Source organism: Homarus americanus, unplaced genomic scaffold (assembly GCF_018991925.1).
Source record: "Homarus americanus isolate GMGI-L3 unplaced genomic scaffold, GMGI_Hamer_2.0 scaffold32929, whole genome shotgun sequence".
In the NCBI taxonomy this organism is placed as follows: domain Eukaryota; kingdom Metazoa; phylum Arthropoda; class Malacostraca; order Decapoda; family Nephropidae; genus Homarus; species Homarus americanus.
In genome coordinates, this window is record NW_024737097.1 from 4,212,378 (window position 1) to 4,236,100 (window position 23,723).

The following is a 23,723-nucleotide window of genomic DNA, read 5'->3' on the forward strand; positions in this document are numbered from 1 at the left end:
GACAGTTTTGTTCCCGATGTAAAGAAATTCTGTGAGCGACAGAATGTGCCATTCAAGATTTTGTTGCTGCTGGACAACGCACCAGGACACTCGCCCCTACTGTTAGATCGTCACCCCAACGTAAAAGTGGTCTTCCTTCCTCCCAACACTACGTCTATATTACAGCCCATGGACCAAGAGTTAATCTGTAATGTAAAAGCTGCATTCTCAACAAAAAAATTCAAACTCCTGAACGACTACACCAACACCAGGGAAGAGTTGCGTAACCTGAGTGACACCACCACCGATAGCAAGAGCGAAGAAGATGAGGATCAACAGTTGGAACAGCAAAAAATACTGTTCAAACAATTCTGGAGAGTATTTAACATCAAGAAAGCTGTGGACTTCTTGGTGGAGTCATGGGATCAGCTGTCTATTGCTACAATTCGTCACGCATGGAGACATGTGTTGCATGGAATACCAGGTGAGAGGAGGAGTCAATCTGTGACTGGTGAGGTTCAGAATGTTGCAGTAGCAGTGGACCTTGCCAGAGAAGCTGCGCAGACTGTTACAGTTCCAGGCTTCTCCGAGACCACCAACGACGACATCCTGGAGGTGATCAGAGATCCTGAAGTGACTGCCGACGAGATGTTGGAAGAAGATCACGTCAGTGAAGAGGAGGAAGAAGGTGCGTCATTCTCCGAAGAACACAGTTTAAGTCATAGTGATATTAAGGGTGCCATGGAGTGTGCAGAGAAAATGAAGTCCTTCCTTTCCCGCGACAATGACGATGACCGCTATGAAGTCTTCCATACCCGGCTGGTGCAGGCTATGGAGCCGTACATCACGGTGTATCACGACAACATAAACACCAGCCGTCAAAAAAGCATAACCGAGTTCTTCGCCCGCAACCCACCACAGCCAGCCCAAGCCAGTGATAGTGACAGTGAAGATGACTTTGAGGGATTTGTCAGGGAAGCCCTGACAACTGTAAGTGACAGTGATGGTGATTCACCTAGTAATGGTGATTCACCTGAGGGCCACCCTGCGGGTTACATTAACCACGTAAAGTGAGGGTTAACTGTACAATATTTTATTCTGAGTTTGTCCTCGGACAATATCCTCTAACCCTCAGCATTTTCCCCATAATTTATTTAATATTTCATGTATATTCTAGGCCTATTAATTAATAAGTTTATCATTTCATTACTTATCAGCATACTAGCCATTTGGGCAGTTGGTCTATACTTTGTTACAACCTGTCCAGTGTCAGTACAGGAGGAAACTGTAGTGCCCGGAGAAAACCTGCCATGTTTGGTAGTGTCACATAGAATAACACAACTTCTCACATCTACCCAAGTCTGAGGTATAAACCCAGGACACAGTCGGTTTCTGGTTTCATACTTGCCAGATAATTGATAAACTACCGAGTGTTAAATAGAATAAAGATATTTTACTTATCACGTATACTTTACATTAGGTCAGGCTTATGGGGTAAATACTGTAATGAATCAATCATGATCGTTGCTACAAATCTACAGTACAGCGTATTTTGAATTTCCCCCCCATACTTAAAATTTCCCTGATATCTCCACTAGTTGCCAAGTTACACTAATTACTTATAAACATATAGAGAATGGTCACAGGTTCATTTTCTGACTGGAGAGGAGGATTATGTTTCCTCCTTGTGCTCTGAGTAATAAATGAGTACCTGTACTATAATAAAACATTGGGTACACTTGACGATGGTGGAACAAATCCTTTGGTGGACAAGCATCCTGTCTGGGGAGGGAGATGAACCAATAGTTGTTGAATGCTTACAATCAGATCAGCACCTGCCAGGCCACCCTGCATCATGGCAGAAAAAGGCCTGTATGCATGAAAAATGAAAATAATATACAATACACACATATATACAGGGTGCCTCAAAAATTTACACAGTCATACAGATTTTCAGCAATATTGTACGTACCGTATTGTACTCGCTCAACGAAATTCTGTAAGGCAGTACGTATATATTTTTCTCAAATGGTATATGATAACTGATGAGCGCCAATAATATCACTAGTAATGTGACCAGAATTCTACATAAATTTATATAATATAAACTTAATTAACCTAACCATAAAACAATTAATATCATGGTTTTGTATCTCTTTTTTTTTAGTTAAATGATCAAATATAGGCATTACACTCAAAAGAGTTTGTGAATTACTGTATACGTTATACAGTACAGTACGACTACTTTAAAGACTTCCATCATTTCAAATTTCTTACCTCTCTCAAAGTGTTCATACAAAATGCTATAAAAACAACCATATATGGTACAGTATTTTACACGGCCAATATTATTCATAGAGTGCTTTAAGTGATCTATGTGATAACTTGTGACTTATTGACCACCAACATATTCACAAGTAAGAGAACAGATGTTGTCTTAAATATGCAATATCTACAACCGCTACCAAAACAGCAGCTGTCATTGTCAAGCATGTCTGCCACTGCCATAGGAAACATAACAGGAGAAAAGGAGAAAACTCAGTTAGAAATTAGAAACATAATTATAATGACAACAACAAACACAACTGCATCTCTAATTAGGAACACTTGCAGTAATTGCAACTGTCAATGATACTTAAAAGTCTGGTTTGGGCATCACTATACTGAACAACAGGTGAGTTAGTTACTTGCACAACGATCGTGGCATTTTAGTACATGACACCACATAACGGAAACAACGCAGCTGCATTAGATGGTAGAAAGACTTGAAGGCCAATCTAAGGCGAGAGGTTTTCTTGTTAACTTAACTTTTATCACAGCCACCGGCTCCTCCCATTCCAACAACACGTACGTAATCCCTTAATTTCAAAGCTTCCGTTGTTTACGAGACATCTGGAAAAATAAAGACACGTTAGTATAATTCTTGTTGTAGAGTTATGTGAGGAGGTTCTTTGTTGGGGCGTTTTATTGACTAGTTATTGTAATGTCAGTAAGCCGTACCATCCATAAATTGAAATGGAATAAGCCTCAAGGTTTTCAAATTAAGGATCCTCAACCATTATTATTATTATATTATTATCATTACTAGTAGTAGTATTAGTAGTAACATTAATATATTTGGTGGTTTTCAAGCATCTCATTAAATACAACCAATTAACCCTTAGTCTCTGCTAAATACTGGACACCAGTGATGTAATCTCAAGGCTCTTAATCCTTAACCTTTCTTGTCCAGTGTTAGTACAGCAAGAAGCTGGAGTACCTGGAGGAAATCTGCCAAGTTTGGTAGTGTCACACTGCATAACACCCTTCTTACATCTGTCCCAGGCCAAGGACTGAACCCAGGACACAATAGTGAGAGATATGCACAAAACCACTGTAACACCAACTAGATTTCAAAAAGACACATCTCATGACCAAAATTCTTAGTTTCTTAAAAATTGTCAACAAATTGAGAATCTTCAGCTTACTCTGATTCTGATACACCTGATGACGCCAACAATAAGAAGAATGGCCCCGATGGCTATGAGACTACCACAGATGGCGTTGACCACAACAAAAGGCAAGGTAATGCCTTTTTTTACATCCTTAGACATTGTGGCATTAACAGTTGCACTCTGAAATTTTGGAAAAAAGTCAGAAAACACATTAGCATTAAAATATGAAATACAACAATACAAATTTAATAACTTACTAACATTAGAGAGAGAACACAGCAGTTTTATTATACTTGATGAACAGAACAACTTATCTCTTAGTAGAATTCCTCATGTGCACATTGCTCTATCAGGATGTTATTAAAGTGTCTGTACAGCTGCAATAACTAAAAATATAATTATTTATCTTTGCTTACTTACAGTAAATATTGGAAATGTTCGGAGTAAATGTTGGAAGTGGACACCATTCCCAATATTTACTGTAAGCAGAACACGATACAGTAAACCCTCAAAAGTCTGGACCCTATAAGTCACCCCTTGCCTGTCTGTAGAAACTAATATATAAACAATAAAATATATAAAACACAACTTTCTGTGTTTAAAATCAGACAAAAGTCTAGTTGTCGACAAATGTTTTTACCGAGATGAATGTTATGTACTGTAGTGTTATATGCACGTAACCACAGAATTTATCTTATGAATAACCTGCAGTCCCCCTCCCATCACCAAGTGTATACATCAAGTGTCATCTCATACCTATTAGCTCTTGTTAGGCATATATAAGATCTGATTAGACCCCTGTACAGTATCCCCATTAAGGATTGTACCCATTAAAAAACAAATTTAAAGGTCATCAGATGGGGGGCTAATGAGTGGCTGCTTAGTGCACAGTGCCCCCCCCACCCACCCACCAACAAACTAAACTTGGTAAAAGTTCAGACAATTGGCAAGTCCCTGATCTCCTTTCCCCCAAAATTGTCCAGACTTTCAAGGGTCTCCTGTATATAACAATGTAGGTATAACAAGAAACAAATACATAGCGACTTTACTAACACCCTGTAGTACAATATTTCAAGAGGTTATTAAGTTTTATAATACGTCAGATCATTTATGGACAGCCAGTACATATAACACTCTGCTAACTTACCTCATTGATCCAGAGTATTGGAAAGGTAACTTCAGGCACGTTCTTGAAGGAGGGTAAGTTACCATACTTTTTTAATGGTACATTAATTTGAATTTTCTTAGCTGCATTCATGGTCACCCCAGTCCTCTGATTTATAAATAGATGGTAAGATTAATGGAAAATGTTTAGAAGAAGAAGCATGCACAGTAATAGATAATAGTCGTGCACAAATATAAGGTACACTCACACATCTACACGCGTATCAAATCAGTAAACCTTCACAATTTAGCTCTTCAGAACTCAGCCTGTTTCTGTCATATTGAGGTTGTTGGATAAATATTGGGTATCATAAGTTATCTCAAGCCATTTCAAAACATAATGACCTCAAAAGTATCATAGACACAACACATCAGGTTTATCATATTTGACAAACACCTCGTATGTTTTTATCCCCCAGTTTATCATGTATAATAAAACTGGCATGGTCTATCTATGATATTTTTGATGTCATTAAGGTTTGAAATGGGTCAGATAATCTATGGACACTTTGTACTGTATATCCCTCTGCAAATCCTTAAATCTGCTTTTGGTCATTTCTGTCTACACTATATTGTACAGTACACTAAATATGATAAGGTTTCAATTATCTACTTCAATAGAGATATTTTGACAATTTAACAGGAACAAACACAAACTGGAGAATGAAGTAACACAAATTATGGTCCCCACTGGAAATAAACATCTGATGTCTTTGTTGGCTATCATTGGTCGAATAGCTTTACTGTTTACTAGTACTGTACTGTATACCTGCACTGTCTAGGTATACTGTGTACTGTACCTGCATTGTCTATAAATACACTGAACTGTATAACCTGCATTGTCTATATACAAGCTGGATGAGGATACCAAATTTTACTTGTTTAAATTCATAAAAAGATATTAAAGAGACTTAGACTTAACATACAGGTTCAACATCCAAGAAGGTCTCATGGTCTTCCTTATTGGGGTGAAGACCTTCCAGCTTCGCCAGCTCGACCTTGTCTCCCATGTAGAAATGTGGCGTGGACATGATCACCTGCGCACCTGTAGAACAACTTCCATTAACTATGAGCCAAAATTATGCCACTGTTGAGGTAAATTCAACTCTGTCTCACTATTTTTTTGACTGCAGACACAAAGGGTTCAGGAGCATAGTATGGGACATGGGTCAGATGCAGTGGATCCTTAGCCTTCCAGGTAATCAGTTGTGAAATAATTCTCCATAAGCCATGATTAAAGACATCACATCAACCCCCTTCTCTTTCCCTAAACTGTTAGCCTCAAATAAGGTGGACAGGTACAGTGGTTACCCTCCAAGAGGAAATAAGAGAGCTCAAGGTTTCATTAAAGCTGTGTCTGCCAATATGTATTCACCACCCTGAAGTGTCTGTTCTGTATGAATCAAGGACCAGGTGACTGTTTTGACCAGTTATCAAGTCTGGAGATATTGAATTGTATTACAGCTATACAGTGTATTACAGTCAGTTCTGCTATAACGCAATAGTTGTGTTCTTGTAAAACATCGTGTTATAGAAATTCGCATAATAGAAATAACAGGGCTTATGGAGAAAATAGGGTTAGGTGCAGATTACTACTCGAAATCGAAAAAAATTTAGTAGGTAGCCTAACACAAAGGATAGCACAGTCTAAATAAATGTTACATTCATATCTAATAATGAAATCATACAGTAAATGTAACACTTTACCTTGAAAAAATATGAATATAACTTGATGGGGGAGAAGGGTGATTTTGAGGTAGATAACATCGAGCTTCTCTTCAAGGGTTATAGCCTTTCTTTTACAATCATCACTGGGAATGCGATCACCAGAACACTTCTTGGAGATATTCTTCTTTACCATATTCACAGTTAATACCACAAAATTGGAGAAATAGTAAGCAAAAATCGCGTTACAGCAAACAAGCGTTCGCGTTATACAAATATCATTCCTCTATTCATAAATCGCGTTAGAGCCAATTCGCGTTGTCAAAACACGCGTTATAGCAGAACTCACTGTACTTTACTAAATACAGGTAATATCATTTTGGATGTATACCAGTTCAAACCCAGAACATGTTAACGAGACAAGAATGGCTGCCCAAGTGGCTAAAAGGCTGATCAGTGACAAAGAAGCAGAAAGTAAAGTAACACATACTGTATACAATTAATGAACCATCCTAATATATATATGCTGTGTGTATGCTGACAGACTCCTTCAAGAATTTATGAGTGACATACAGTATAAGCATCTGATTGTTGGCTATCCTTGGTCAAGTTGCCTTACTGTTTACCATTGTCTATATACAGTACCCACACGGTCTAAGCATATTCTTTCAAAACCTGTACCTGCATGGTCTATGTACATTACTACACTGTATACTGTTTTATCTTTATACATACTGAAGTGTATACCTGCATTGACTTTAAAGATACTAAACCCAATGTAAATGTGCATTATAAGTTTACTAAATAAACATCTCTCTCTCTTTTATATCTTTCTATAAATACAATATGTACGAGATATGCTTAACCCCTTCACTACAGGGACACTACTTTTTTGTTCGGCAGAGAGGGGACCCCTTACTCAAGTGGTTATTGATACCGTAGAGGAGTGCTCTGTGGCGCCGCACTTACCCTTCGCACACGGCTGCAGGTTCAACATGCCGCTCCCCAGACAATGATCTCTATCAGGGTAACAGTAGCAGTAGTTCTCGGGGTTGTCTGCCGGTGCTGCTAACATGGACTCCGGCGCGATGAAACGGTACGTGTGAATGCCGTAATGGTTGACTTGCTTTTCAAATGTGAGGTAGATAGATCTATGGAGAGATAGGGGTGCATGTAGGATTAATTTGTCATACTGCATTGTATGACGTTTAGAGTGTTCAGGAACTTTTTTTACCGATTGTACAACAATGACAAATGTTTCCTACCTGCACATTTCTGATGTGAAGATATTAAGTACAGTTTTCTTGGTGACCTGAGGTGAGTATTGTGAGCCATCGGTGCCTCTGATCTTGTTGCAGTCGGGGTCACTCCAGAAATTGAGTGAACCGTTTCCATTCCACTCGGTGATCTCCAGGTAGTCGCTCAGCCCTTTCTCCCCAGTTTTCACTGTGTACGTGCCATCATTTGTGTTGTTGCGCTGCATAAGATGATCAGATGATAAGTCTCCTTTCAGAAATCTATTCAAGTAGTGGAGTACAGCATAACAGATACCATTTATAATTATGAAATTTAAAAAATGACCCCCATAAGAGGCATAAGCCAACTATAGTACACATACTGTACTGTATCTCTTTGTCCACGATGTCTGTACGAAGACCACACTTCAGTACTGTAGTAGACTTCATAAGTACAGGTAGTTTAAATACTGAAGAGAATAAGTAAGTATAAGTGTTCAGTGGTAAAGAGATTAAAGTAAATTAAAGTAATTATTAAGTGAACTCCTTATATCTTGAGGATAATGTCACCTTTCCACTTTTGGCCGCTCCATTTCCGTCACCATACATTCTGCCCTCCCGGCTGCTCACCAACAACACCTCTCTGTAGTCCAAGGTTCTTACACTGAACTTATTATACACTTACGGTGTATTGGGGAAAATTAATGCAGCTTTGCCAAGAATATGCAGATTCGTCCTGTCACATGTGATGAAGTACAGGAATGATATAATATACTTTTGAGTTGTTTTATAAATATTGTACTACTGTATTCTATAACTAACCCCAAACACAACACATCTAAGACAATAACTAACCCCAAACATGAGGCCAAGTTTGTTGTCCTCCAACCAATCTGGTAAATCTTGGACTCCCATCGTGTCTAAAATATCATATAAGGTTCCATTCCACCCCTTAGTGAAATTTAACCACTTGGGGGACAACTCGGAGAAGTCGAAGTTGAACTCTGGTAAAGGAAAGCCGCCGAAGAGGAGTTCTTCAGCGGTGTGAACTTCAAAGAGATCCATCCCTTCCTCTAGCTGACTCCAGATTATGGCTAGTATTAGGTCACGGATGCTGGGCAGATGATGTTCGGACTGGAGGACACTTGGACTTTTGGCTACTTTGGCTGATTTGTCGTGGCCAAAGACTTTGGAAGCAACCTACATGCCGCCAACACCAGAGAGGAAACAGGAAGTTATAGAAATGACAAGCTGTGAGGATAAACCATGCTGGGTTAAACTGTAAACATATAAAAATTGAAAAAGATGAAAATAAAAATAAAAACAAATTATAAAGATGTGTGCAAAAATAACAAAGCAACATGGTGCAAAAATCTAGTCAAAGTTAAAAGCAAATATGAAACAGTGCTAAAAGATTAATTAACATGCTACTGTATAAAGATTGAGAAATATATAAAGCCAGTTTAGTGTAGTGTAAAATGCATTAAGTTAATAAGCTGCATGAAAAGTGAAGGAAATTATAACTTGAATTGTTTTAACTTGATAAATTGAAAGATTATTACCATACAGCATTAGATTACTGTATTTTCTCATACACTCTTCACAAACTACAAGGTGACTCAAAAAGAAATGTATGTACACTGCCTAATAGATTTTCATGAACATCACGTGAATAATTATCTGACTACAGTGAACCCTCCAAGATCCGGACTAAAAGGGGGGGGGACCCACCTGTCCGAAAAAGTCGATTGTCCGAATCTTCCGATGATTGTACGTACTAATGTATAAAACCAATAAATAATGATAAAAAAAAACACCAAAAATACAGTACATATTATCCTGACCACTGGGGTTAGTTATACACACTTTTTGTGATGTTTATACTCAAATTATTCGCTATCTTGCAAGGATTCCAGCAATGCAAGTTATATTCTGCTAAGTTTAGTCTGTAACCTTTATCCAATGAAAACTTTAAACCTAAAACTACCTTCACCCTGTTTTGGGAATGCTTCTTAGGGAGGCTTCTTAGCCCAGAACCCCCAAATTTTTTGTCCAAATCTTCCGAAATCCGGATTTACAGGGTCCGGATCTTCGAGGGTTCACTGTACAAACAACATTGTCCTCAATTATGGGAGGCTTCATACATCAACAAGTAAGGATAAGACAATGTTGATGGTGTAATACAAGCATTCGAGTGATCTCCAAAGCAGTGTATATATCCGGTACTGTACATTTTTTTCTGGGACCATCTTGTACAAGTGACTTACAGTTTCTACATTTCACACAAGTTACAGGTCACAGAAAGACATGCAAAATAAACCATGGAGCATAATTAGACAAGCAAGCCACCAATGTACCCAGACATGCAACAAATAATAATTTATTTTAGACATTTACACATACAACATCAGTCTTCAGTTGCTTAGGTTTGTGGAAGGTTTTTCGTTGTGGATGTCCTTTACTTCCAACGTAATTACATTTTTTCACCATTTCCTAAATATAATTACACTTTTTCTATGTTATTTATAAATCTATCAACCTAATCTACCTTCCCATTTTGTTATTTCCTAATCTTATTGCGAATGATATTAAAAAAAAAAGCAAAATAAAAAAAAATGGAGGAGGTTTCTTTCTTGAAGGGACAGGTAAACCCCCTAAATACACCAGTGATGAGAAGAAGTTGATGTTATTCATGTGTTTGTTTTTATTATTAGTTTATTAACCATTCCCACGGTTTACTACAGTGGCCGCACCGCACGAGACATAATTACAAACGTCAAATAAATGATGGTGCATAAAAGAAAAATTCACAACAATAAATCAATACAGTAACAACTAAAGGTCATGTGTGTGTGATGCAAAGGTTTAGCAAGTTAATAATGCAGGCTGTTATACTGTCGACGCCTTTCACAACTCTCCTTAACTCACTGGATATAAGAAGCCAAATCTGCCGTTGGAATTGGTCGGGTCACCAAGGTACTGGGTGAGCTTATTGAGGAGAGGTTCCTCGTAGCCGTGGAAGAGCAGTTCGCCTACGGTCCGCGTGATGAAGAGCGACTCCTTGAACCTCATAAACCCCAGTTCCACCGCTAGTTGTATTGCTGGCCCCAACTTGTCAACCTTTGCTGCTATAGTCTGAGTGACGGGGAACAACCACACTTTAAGCAAACAGACAAACACAAATCCCATGGGAAGTACAAATTTTTACATACAATGAAGCACATATATTTAGGTGAAGCAACAATATGTTTCACACCGACAAGGACTTATGATGGAGAAAATCTTAACACAATATTATGTTTGTCCATGAAATCATACAAAGAAGACATACATACATACATACATATACGGTATATATATATATATATTTTACTGCATAATAGCGATGCAAAAGTGACATCACACGAGTTTGTTTAAGTCATGTTTACAATACTGTATCGCTCCTGTACTCATACGTACAATATCACGTACTCTGTTATGGAGTACGGGTATATAGAAAAATTAAACCTATTGTATAATACAATATCTAATAATTAAACTGTAAATTATGTACTACCATAAAGTACATTTGTATTATATTTTACTTAATTATATACTGTATTCCACTTACTTTCATATGATTACGGTCAAACTCTAAAATTCTATCCACATGTGGGTGATAATGAACTGGAAATATTTAAAAAAAAATTAATTATCTGTCATTGTTTTCCTAGGATGGAGTACTGCATATATATAAAAACATGAACTGTGATTGGTTGCGGTGAGTCGTACACTGTGATTGGCTGTAATGAGTTGCACACCCCACCCCCTGATACAGCAAGAGTAACTATACACTACACATATGACGGACACATGACGGTCACATTTTTATACCCAAACACAATCAAAACAAATAAATCTGCAACAAATAATGAGACAGACGTCCAAGCACAAATACGTAAACACAAGCACTTACACACACACGCACGCACACACATTCTCATTCTTACACACACACACACTCTCTATACTTACAACCATGATGGCATTAATGGTAGTGATGTTGTCGCTCTCCTTGTGACCATAAGACATCTCCTCGTCGAAATAATAAGAGATGTTCTGCCGATAGGTGACCGTCCCTCTGTCATGATCCCATACAAAGTCGAACTTCTTCCTCACTTCCCTGTACAAGATGACACCAGAGTTATTCACAAGAGTTAAATTAGTCAATCTTTTAAATCTGTATTGCCAAGGTGTTGATAACCTACTGAGTATAATATATTGTCCTAAAAAGCTTGCTTGGTAAATAATTAACCAAGCGTGTAGAAGCATGGCTGAAAAAGAAGTTCTTATAAATACAAACCATTTTTTGTTTGGTTAGTTATTTTTTTCAATTTAAGTTCTTGCAACTTTTTTTTTTTTAATAGAAGGTAAAAGTGGAGAATGAGTCTTATGTTTTTGTTGCTGCATAATCGATGTATACAAGACACAGTGTACAGTATATGCAAGAGACAGTGTACAGTGTATGCAAGAGACAGTATAAATGTAAAATCGGTAAAAAGAGTGACATAGTACTTACATATAGGTGAAGGGGCCGACCTCTTTAATGATGGGCTTGGCACCGTGGTAGCGAATATCGTCCGGATTGGTAACGTTGAAGAGCCATATCTGCATGTAGACAGGCACGGGCGGGGTGATGAAGGAATCGAAGGTCTTACTGCTCGGCGACACCACCAACATCTGTAAATAATAATGTGTGTTAACTTAATGTCAAACTGTTCCTCTCACACCTTGTAATTGTGTCATGTGCTCATCTCAAGGGAGGAAGGGGAGCCAAGTCACTCATACCAAGGGAGGGAGGGGAGCCAGGTCACTCATATCAAGGGAGGGAGGGGAGCCAGGTCACTCATCTCAAGGGAGGGAGGGGAGCCAGGTCACTCGTCTCAAGGGAGGGAGGGGAGCCAGGTCACTCATCTCAAGGGAGGGAGGGGAGCCAGGTCACTCATCACTCAAGGGAGGGAGGGGAGCCAAGTCACTCATATCAAGGGAGGGAGGGGAGCCAGGTCACTCGTCTCAAGGGAGGGAGGGGAGCCAAGTCACTTACTTCGGATCAACAGATAGTGCATGTCATTATCCGTCATTCCTGGTATATAAAGAACTTAGAAAGGCAGTCTACATCCTCACTATGCAAATCACGGTGGTGTATGGTGTATGGTGGTGTAAGTGATGGTGTGTGGTGGTGTAAGTGATGGTGTGAGGTGGTGATGTAAGTGATGGTGTGTATGGAGGTGATGGTGTGTGGTGGTGGTGTAAGTGATGGTGTGTGTGTGTGTGGTGGTCAAGATTTCAGTAAAGCAGCTTCCTCTTCAGCCCCACTCATTGACGTTGGGTTTCTCTGACTACAAGCAACTCTGGATATTTGTGTACTTACAAATCCCGAGGTACACAGCTACACTCATTCCCATCACCCAACAAGAGGATTAAAACACACACACTGGCCCAGGTTTCCCAAGGGGCCAAGACCAACACACGTACATTACCATCCTTTTGCCGTCCGCGGGTCTAGTGAGGGGTAACTTATGTATAATTTATCTCAAGCTACACTACCTTTTGTGTGTGTGTGTGTGTGTGTATGTGTGAGAATCTGGTTGTGTTGAACGATGCTGTGGGAAGTAGCCCCCCCATACGCGCCACTGGTGTAGGTAAAGGTGTGTGATGATCCAGGTGAGAATGCATGTTGATCTATAGTGACTTACACACCTAACCTAAACCTACCATAACCTAACCTAGCATAACGTAGATTAGATTAAGTTAAACTGGGGTGCCTAATGTTGTCAGATGATCCAATTTACACATAAATAACGAAAGATAACTCAAACAACAACAAAATATGACAAAAAAATACACAGGCAAACATGACAGGAATAAATGAGGAGAACTGGACTGGAGGAGAATAAGAAATGAGAAAAAAAGAGGATATGAAAGTGGAAGAAGCGGTTTGGTTTACTTGAAAGAGAATGGAGAGAGAGAGAGAGAGAGAGAGATGGACACCCAGAAAGCAGTGATAGTAGTGATGATGATGATGATGATGATGATGATAGTAATGATGATGACGGGTTAGAAAACGTGAACCCGGATCAAGTTATTATCTAGGACGAACACCAGGAAATTATTTATTTACACCATACTATTACCAGGTGAGAGAAGGAATTGAAGGATGGCGGTGAAAGTAAGAGAATGTGGTGAGAGAAGGTGAGGGAAAGCGAGGGAAGGTGAGGGAAAGCGAGGGAAGGTGAGGGAAGGTAATGAAAGAAGGGAGTGGGGTTAATCTTCACATGAATTCTCCTATCTTTTATCGCCTCTTATGTACGTAATACTATTTGTATACTCACACTGCCCACGTACACAGCTTGTATACGTACAATGCCCACGTACACAGATTACCTGGTGGGAGGGATTGAGGATGTTCAAGGCCAGGAAGTGAATCTCTCTCTCTCTCTCTCTCTCTCTCTCTCTCTCTCTCTCTCTCTCTCTCTCTCTCTCTCTCTCTCTCTCTCATACACATACACACACGAAGAATGTACCTCCACCACCAAGCACTGGAAAGGTTTGGCCGTGGACTACTACACCACCCTCGCCATCGCCACCTGCAGCCCCCCCACCCAACTCGCTCAGTCCGCCACTACAACAAAATTCAGCCCATAAGAGCCCGCACCGATAGATATAAGAACAGCACCATCCCATCTATTGTTAAAATAATAAACAACTCGTGATTTATGTACTGTACAGCCCTGTAAATGTATTCAATGCATATTATATCATTATGTCTAAATCAAATGTAAGTCTGTATATTTTCAGCCACCGGCTGTAACTCTATTAATAAACCATTTATTATTATTATTATTATGTTACATGTACTGAGTGTACAGATAGGGACGCAAGAAAATACTCATCCAAATTCACATTGATTCAGCGTACAGACAAAACAAGTATACAAACAATATATGCATAGACAATACAGGTAAATAAACAATGTATACTTTAGTGCATGTATAAAAACAAAAACAAAACAAAAAAAACACTGGTAAACAGTAATAATATTCGACCCAAGGAGAACTAAAAAAAAAAAACCGTTTATATCCATTAGGGTTTTTGTGTAATCTAAAAAAAAGAAAAAAAAACGGCCACAGCACCACCTAGTAACACCCCTCTCAGGTTGGTAGTGGCCCTGAGAGAGAGAGAGAGAGAGAGAGAGAGAGAGAGAGAGAGACACGGTAGCATAAACAAAAACACACCAATTTTAGTCAAAGTTAAACTCCCCACCAAAAATAATCATTACAGTATACATAAAGTAGCAACAATAAAGTACAGTACATGACCAGTATAGGCGTAATGCGAGGGAGGGGGGTGGGGGAGTGGAGGAGGGGGGAAACAGTAGAAGCAGGATGTCATCATGACTATACTGAATACAGTACTTGCCGGGAGCTGTAAATCAATCCATGACTTGACAACCTTTTCATCCAGACACTACACTACACTACACCACACTACACTACACTACACTACACTACATACAATTAACTGCAAGAGAGAGAAGCAGGAGACATTTATTTTTCCATGCCATACAGATCACTAAATTATTGTCTCGTACTTTAGTGAGCTATGAGAATTTGAGATGGTAAATACACAACGCCAATCACCCAATTCTACCCCCGTCCTTGTTATGGCGGAGCTTAACCACAGCGAGTTTTAATAACCTTAGAGACTCAAGAGATAATTGTCTATCCCAACATATTTCAAGACCTGATTTACTATAGAGGTAAAATATTATCGAAAAACTAATGGGGGTATCATCGTCATCAAAGGGGGGGGGGGAGTTATGGTGATGGTGGGGGCCTTTTTAGCCTCTATTGGCACTATACATCACGTGGCACTGTTCTTGAGGTTTAATTGATGGCCTATGGGGGGAGAGGATCAGATAATATAATGGTGAGTACTTGAGAATGAGGAATAATATTTTTTATTAGGGAGGGAAAAAATGGATCACTGACTTACTAAACTATAACTATGTGATTTATTCCTTGTATAATAAAACAAAAAAAGGGAAAATTGTATACATGATGGGATAAATATATACTGAAGATCAAGTCCCTTAGTTGGAGACCATCAAGAGACACTTCAGAGAGATAATGATCAGCAGGAACAGATGAACACGTCAACACAACACTGAAGTATATGGCATTATCAACAGTATTAAATAAGTAATATTATCTAAGCTCAAGGTTCATACACGAGCCTTGACCCCTACGGTACACCCCGTTACGACCGTGTCGTATTTTTTCTATTTTTTTTATATATAACATGCTCCCATGTTCCATATTATTCCTGTAATGATGTGTTAAATTTACTATTATATATTCTAGTCACCTTACCCTGTGCTGTTAAGGTTTTAACTGTCATTATTTGTTCAAGCCCATCTTATTTCTTTATTTTGTATTGTAACCAGCATTCTGTGTTCTCTAACGACTATCTGCATCGTTAAACGACCCACCGGCGGGTCGCGTGGCGGGAGCCGACCTTATATATAGGACCCACCAACTGACTTGAGTTAGTTCAGTCCTCTTGTCATACAGTTCACATCCTTTGAGTGACACTCGTCACCTGTTACTTATACTTAATTTCTTTGTGTTGTTCCTGTCGCCACCAATGTGGTATATCTATGTGAGTACCTATTTATGTCTCTATTTATGTCCATCAGTATTTGCTTAGATTCATTTAAGTAATTCAGTGTTGTTTCACGTTAGTTAATTTCAGTGTTAGTTTTTATATGTTTATGCAGTGTTAACGTAATCCAATGCTTTATTTTTATTCTTTTGATGTTTCGATGTTTAGTATCATTTGTGTCTTAAAAGTTTCGATGGTGAATCAATTTGTTGTGACAGCCTACGAGGCTCTTTATTGTGTTAATATTTAATTAATTAAATTCTTAAAGGTTTACTTTATCTATTTTTATTCCGTTTTAATTTACTTCACATTTTTGTTTGGTTACGCCTAGAACCTGGATATTTAAGTAAATTAAGAGACGGCGTAACACCCCATAGATACAAGATAGTTATTCTGAAGAAGTAAAGACGGAGTGATACATCCCCAATGACTGGAAAATAATAAATATGAATTCTTAATACGTGTGATCGCCTCTGCACGAATATTGAGCTAGTGAGCTTGACGAGCATATGCCTGGATGCTCCTATGCATGTATGTATGCATGCCAGGATGCTCCTATGTAAGTAAGTTTGTATGTAAGTAAGTATGTACGTATGTATGTACCCAGATCCCGGAACGTGGTGGTAATAGTGTTAATACAAGTGATCGCTGAGTTTGAACGCTCGTGACAGCGTACAGCGAATGAGAGTGCGCCAAGTCCGTAGAGTTACATCGTTTTCCATCGTAAATAAAATTGTTAACTAATGCCTTCTTAAAGAAACCATCGACATGGAACCAGGTTTGTTCCACTCTACGAATTTTTTTGCGATTTTTCCACCAAGTTTGATGAAAAACGATTGTGCCGTTTCGGTTGCCCAGAATAGACACACACACGCCTAGTCCTATAGTATATTAGATATATATTTTTACTTTCATATACATTGACTTAACCTAGGCCTTTGATATTATATACGTCACAAAAAGTTGAATATTAAACTAGAAGGGTAGAGAGGGTAGTGTGTGTGTGGTGAATACAGACAAGAAACCCCTTAGTGTACCCATGGCAGTAGATAACACCATCTGATGTCTGAATTTACATTACGGATCCCTTACATAAACCCATTACTTCTGTTTAATGTTTATACACCTAACGTTACCTGGGGAGGGGGGATATTGAGTGACTGTGCAGGAATATTCAGTTTATATTAATTTAGCTTATCAGAGCAGTTTTTTTTTTACTCTAACGATTAATAAGATGAATCAGTATGAGCTTTCATCTTTTTCTCGGCGTCATTCATCTTTTGATCCATTTCCATCGTCATTACCGAGGTTAATGTGTTGATGACGTCATTACCGATGCTCATTTGTTGATGACGTCATTACCGATGCTCATTTGTTGATGACGTCATTACCGATGCTCTTTTGTTGATGGCGTCATTATCGATGGGCATGTGTTGATGACGTTATGACCGCTGTATGGTTTTAAAGTACAGCAGTAATGCAACATTTGGACAGACTGCATGGATAACATCTGGTAGGTGGAAAATACAGTTAACATAGAGTCGAGTATTATTATTTACCACTATCATTACCGGCAATAAACTAAAACAACGAGCCCGGAAACCGTAAGATACACCCGTTAATAACTACACTGGCCGCAAGAGAGCGTTAAACTTAGTACACAAACTCCAGCCTAACTGTTTTGACGCTTCCCGATTCGTTTTATTTTAAATTCTCTCAAGAATAAGATGGACCCATGATTCCTTGACAGATTATTCAAAGAGTTTATACAATTCTCAGTCCAAAATAGTTCGTCCCGACAATCTGTGACCTCTGAGATGTTTATAAACTTCTTTTAAGCCCCTTCCCCCATCTCTTGCCTGCCTACAGTATAAGCCAAGCAACTGCAGGCATTCTAATCTCTCTAGGTAACCGAGATGCTGATAATAATTGGTCATAATAAAAGGAGGATTTAAAACTAAATGTTATCGTTAATTAGTCACTTAAACACTTGAGTACAATTAAGTCACGATTATATTTAGAGACAAGTGATCGCGGCACTAGCGTAGCTAGGGGGGGCGGGGGGGGCGGTCCGCCCCGGGCGGCACTTTTGGGTCTGCTCATCACCCATATCTGCAGCTACTGGAGACGTTAATCCATCCCTTTGTATCGGCGGCAAGTTAATCCTTGTCGTGTCTGACCTAACACCTGACCCACATCATCACGGCCACGTCATGAGCTACACCCTTGCTATGAGGCCCCCCGCCACACACACAACCTGTAACCTGTTGAGGATTAAGGAAACAACTTCAAACAAGTACGCCAGTGAGCTCATGTGGTGTGGGTCAGGTGTTAGGTCAGACACGACGAGGATTAACTTGCCGCCGATACAAAGGGAAGAATTAACGTCTCCAGTAGCTGCAAAACCATGCAGTCTCGGGTCATATCAGTTCATGTACAGCCGACCAATCCACCAGTTACAAGCAATTCACTTCAGTTCTGCACAAGTCTCCATCGTGACAAGACGAGTGAGTCACTGTGCAATATGTATTTTTTGTGGGGGCACGGGGGGGGGGCGGCAAACTCAAGGGCCGCCCCGGGCGGCACACACTCTAGCTACGCCACTGGATCGCGGCCGGTGAAAGTTTGAACCCTCGTGCTTGGCCAGCGTACAGCGAATGAGGGTGCGCCAAGTCCGTAGACTTGCACGGTTTCCAGCGTAAATAAAATGGTTAATTAATCCCTTCCTTACGAAACCATCGACATGGGACCAGGTTTGTTCCACTCTACGAATTTTTTTGCGATTTTTCCACCAAGTTTGAAAAAAAACGATTGTGCTGTTTCGGCTGCCCAGAACAGACAGACAGACAGACAGACAGACAGACAGACAGACAGACACACGCCTAGAAACGACCATAAGCAAGGGAGGGAGACGATGACTTCCATGCACTGGTAAGTAAATACACAAATTACCAACAAATAATAAAATAAACAATCCACACTATACTAATTTTCTTCATGGCTAAATACAACTCAGGGGCGGATACCTTTTCTTTAATGCAGTATTGTATTGAGACGTTTTTGTAAAGGAAAATGTAATTACTATTGACTTCAGAATATCTCCTAATATCAGGGCACATGGCCGAAAAATGTCCCCACCCACATCTTCTTGGACCCTCCCTTTTGATATTCCTGGATCCGCCCCTTGCAAGAGTTAACAGTCGATGCGGGGTGTACTGGCTGGCTTGGAGCTGCTGTGAGTCTTGATGTTTGTGGTGACCGAAGGATATCCTGACTTGCAATAATATGTACAGTAAATCCACTATTTAACGGACTATATGGAGAGGGAAATCCGTTATATCGAGGATCCCTTAGCTATGACACCTCCATCTAACGAAATATATAGATGTACGTTATATAGAAGGTCCCTCAGAAGCCCCCCCCCCTCCTCTAACGGATTATGTGGATATAGGAGTCCCTTATATAGAGGTTTCACTGCATGCAGACGGTATGAGAGAGTGAGTCACGTTTATTTATATTTAATGTGATTCACTTTACGATTAATTACGGATTAACTGAAGATTAGTCACCCAAGTTTATTTCATCTTATAGATCAATTAACTTAAACTAACCTAATGTTAACTTAACCCAAAATGACTTCTTCTAACTTAACCTAACCTAAATTAATCAAATCTAACCTAATTTAACCCTTTGATGACGATGATTTAACCCTTTGATGACGATGATTTAACTCTTTAACGACTTGATGACGATGATTTAACCCCCTATATTTTGTGATAAATATAGGGGAAGATGCTCAGTGGGGGTGTGGGGTGGGGAGGGTGTGGGGGAGGGTGTGGGGAAAGGTGGGGGTGAGGGTTGGGGGTGGTGGTAAATGCCAATCAGATACAGTTACCAAGCGTTTTAAAGTAACTATGTAAATGTTGTTTAGTAAAAAAAGAAAGTCGAAGGTTAGTTTACGAAATTGAACTGGGTTGGTCGGGATGGAGGAGGAAGGGAAGAGGGGGAGGGGCAGGAGGAGGAAAGAGGAAGGAGGAAGGGGGGAAGGGGAAGGGGGAAGGGAGTCATGGCTGCAGTGTGTGGAGGTCACCTGGTTATCACACACACTTCAGACGGACTCAAGATTAAATTATAGACTTCGTTGTCTCCTGAGTGTGTGTGTGTGTGTGTGTGTGTGTGTGTGTGTGTGTGTGTGTGTGTGTACTCTATGACCCTGAACTATGATATTTATTTAAGGAAAAACCACAATTATTAATCTCCATTATTCTGTTTCTTACTTCACTGTTGTCCCTATTAGCCTGACCCACCTGTTGTTGTACCTATCTCTGACCCACCTGTTGTTGTACCTATCCGTCTGACCCACCTGTTGTTGTCCCTATCCGTCTGACCCACCTGTTATTGTCCTATTAGTCTGACCCACCTGTTGTTGATCCGTCTGACCCACCTGTTGTTGTCCCTATCCGTCTGACCCACCTGTTTGTTGTCCCTATTAGTCTGACCCACCTGTTGTTGTCCCTATCCGTCTGACCCACCTGTTGTTGTCCCAATCCGTCTGACACCTGTTGTATCCGTCTGACCCACCTGTTGTTGTCCCTATCCTCCGTCTGACCTGTTGTATCCGTTGTAGTCTGACCCACCTGTTGTTGTTATTACAGGTATGGTGATGAGAGTAAAATAAATCAGGTGAGCCATGATAGGTAATATGAATCTCCTGGTGATTCAAGGTACAGGTAAAGCGAATTAAGGTGAATAAAACTAGTACTTCAATGAGGGGGGTGGTAGGAGAAGGGGGGTAGGAGAAGGGGGGTAGGAGAAGGGTAGGTAGGAGGGGAAAGGGGGGTAGGAGGAGGGGAAAGGGGGGCAGACATAGCCAACATTACCTCATCATTTAGGCCACTGGTTCATAATACACATTCACTTATTTCAGTAACTTGATGTGACAAACAACATGATGTACGTGTTTACACCAACTATGAGAAGGAAAAAACACCCACACCCACACACACACACACACACCCACACACACACACCCACACACACACACACACACACACATACACAGGAAGCCAAACCCTTTCACTCACATAAGTTACATTATTTAGCCCTGTTATTTTATCACCATTATCTGCTCCATTGATATCCCTTAGAGCCCAATATCACCTTCCCAATATGAAAAAAAACCCACTAACTCTTATCATTATTTGTGTATAGTTAACTAGCATTTACGTCTAATAGGAGGATAAATTAAGCTATATTTTTTTCATTCTATTCTGAGACAGACAGACACTCCTCAGGGTTCCCACACACTCTACTGGGTCGGGTGAGTGTGTGTGTGTTGAATCTTTACTGTGTATATATTGTCTAGTTCAAACATCTTTGTATGTATAGATGTACAGATAGTTTGGATTACTTGTGTGTGTGTGTGTGTGTGTGTGTGTGTGTGTGTGTGTGTGTGTGTTAGTAATTACTGTAAATCTATTGTTTATGGGTAATTTCTTGTGTTCATCTGTTCTTTATGTAAGTTAGGTTAGGTTAGGTTATGGTTAGGGAGGAGATAGTGTTTGGGTCTCAATTGTTTCCCTGTAATGGTTAACACTATCTCCCTCCTACACTCCCACACCCTCCCTCCTCTCTCTCCCTCCCACACACACACCCTTCCACATTCTTCTCCCACACGTCCCTCACTACGTAGATTAAATACAGCATTCCCTCCCTCCCACACCTTCAATTTTGTGTGTGTGTGTGTGTGTGTGTGTGTGTGTGTGTGTGTGTGTGTGTGAGGCGTGAAGATTAAGGGAAGATAAACGATAACTCCCTTCCTCCTTCTCTCCCTCCGTCCCTCCCTCCCTCCCTCCCCTCGACGCCTCAGTATGCTGCCATGTCACGTCTCTGAAATTTCGTCAGTGTTTACAAAATATTAAATAAATATACTTTAAAATGTTATAAGTATGAAAATTACAGTGATTCTAGTAAATCCTCCCAATCATCATCATCATCATCATTATCGTTGTAGAATATGAGTAATATTGCATTTTGTTAGAAAGTGTTCAAGCAGACAAAGTTTTGAGGTGTTTAGATTATGAAAGAAACGAGAAACGTGTGCAGGGTGACTCAACAACAACAACAACAACAACAACACACACACACACACACACACACACACACACACACACACACACACACACACACACACACACACACGTAGCCTAAACACACACACACACGTAGCCTAAACACTTGCATACATTCAGGTATGTTAATTAGCAGGTATGACTGACTTATGCTTCACCTCGGAGTAATTCATTGAATCAATATCACACAAATTATTTTTTCTTATATATTCCAGACTATTTCACCTGAAGATTAGACACCCTAGATTATTTCACCTAAACACGGAAATGAATAAATGTATGTATGTATGTATGTATGTATGTATGTATGTATGTATGTAAAAAAACAACCTCAGACCAGTAACAAAACATCTAGCAAAGGTTAAGTGAACATTGGATCATACAAGTTCAAAACTAGAAGCCTTTACACTATAAATAAAAACAAAAATAAACTTTAATAAAACAACAATATTCCAGTTCTGAAAATGTCGCGTCAAATGTATTCCTATGAGGTAAGTGGTTAGGTTAGGTTAGGTTAGTGTAAGGTATCCGGTACGAATTTTGTCTGGTCACTTTTCTAATTGTGTGGGTGTGGTGTGGGGAGAAGGGGTGGGGGAAGGGGGTGGAGGGTGGGTGGAGGGTGGGAGGTGTGTGTGTGTGTGTGTGTGTAAGAACTTGACCACATCCTCTCCGTAGATCGAGAAAGTTCCATTATGACACGTTATATTTTTTGGGTGTATTTTTTATTTTGTTTTTACGACGTATGAAATATTTTATCTTTCCTAGAGACATTTGGTTTAGTGTTACGGTCGCTCTTACATCTCACATTAACCTTTCTCTCACTATCTGTTTTCTCTCACTATCTGTTTTCTCTCACTATCTGTTTTCTCTCACTATCTGTTTTCTCTCAGTCTCTTTCTCTCACTATCTGTTTTCTCTCAGTCTCTTTCTCTCACTATCTGTTTTCTCTCAGTCTCTTTCTCTCACTATCTGTTTTCTCTCAGTCTCTTTCTCTCACTAACTGTTTTCTCTCAGTCTCTTTCTCTCACTATCTGTTTTCTCTCAGTCTCTTTCTCTCACTATCTGTTTTCTCTCAGTCCCTTTCTCTCACTATCTGATTTCTCTCAGTCTCTTTCTCTCACTATCTGTCTCCTCTCCGTCTCTTCCTCACTACTGCAGTGTGGCGCAACATGACGTCACTGAGCTGAGTGTGGAAGGAGACACACACACACACACACACACACACACACACACACACACACACACACACACTTACATAATGGAGAAAGTTTTATTCAATCGTAAAACATGAAATTTGGATATGGTGTGTGTGTGTGTGTGTGTGTGTGTGTGTGTGTGTGTGTGTGTGTGTGTGTGTGTGTGTGTGTGTTATCCTATATTTGTATATTTTGTCTATACTTAACTCTACTGGG

At 39.8% G+C, this 23,723-nt stretch overlaps 3 protein-coding genes across 3 annotated transcripts in view; 1 reads left to right on the forward strand and 2 right to left on the reverse strand.

Moving 5' to 3' along the window:
• The window catches only part of LOC121873365 (H(+)/Cl(-) exchange transporter 4-like), a 105,410-nt gene that overhangs the window by 16,060 nt on the left and 65,627 nt on the right, over positions 1 to 23,723 (forward strand). The window contains exon 2 of the mRNA XM_042376917.1: positions 7,146 to 7,338. Coding sequence (XP_042232851.1) covers positions 7,316 to 7,338 — 23 coding nt within the window. The 5' untranslated portion in view covers positions 7,146 to 7,315. The remainder of the gene's footprint in view (positions 1 to 7,145; positions 7,339 to 23,723) is intronic.
• On the reverse strand, positions 2,845 to 7,317 carry LOC121873364 (lysosome membrane protein 2-like). Its single transcript, XM_042376916.1, has 5 exons — positions 7,212 to 7,317; positions 5,504 to 5,622; positions 4,561 to 4,686; positions 3,447 to 3,593; positions 2,845 to 2,871 (listed from the first exon to the last, which is right to left on the reverse strand). Exons 1-5 carry the CDS (start codon positions 7,315 to 7,317, stop codon positions 2,845 to 2,847), a joined length of 525 nt encoding a protein of 174 aa, XP_042232850.1.
• Positions 10,152 to 23,723, reverse strand: part of LOC121873177 (scavenger receptor class B member 1-like) — a 49,526-nt gene continuing 35,954 nt past the window's right edge. The window contains exons 2-4 of the mRNA XM_042376510.1: positions 12,036 to 12,196; positions 11,492 to 11,639; positions 10,152 to 10,612 (exon numbers count right to left, since the gene is read on the reverse strand). Coding sequence (XP_042232444.1) covers positions 10,397 to 10,612; positions 11,492 to 11,639; positions 12,036 to 12,196 — 525 coding nt within the window. The 3' untranslated portion in view covers positions 10,152 to 10,396. The remainder of the gene's footprint in view (positions 10,613 to 11,491; positions 11,640 to 12,035; positions 12,197 to 23,723) is intronic.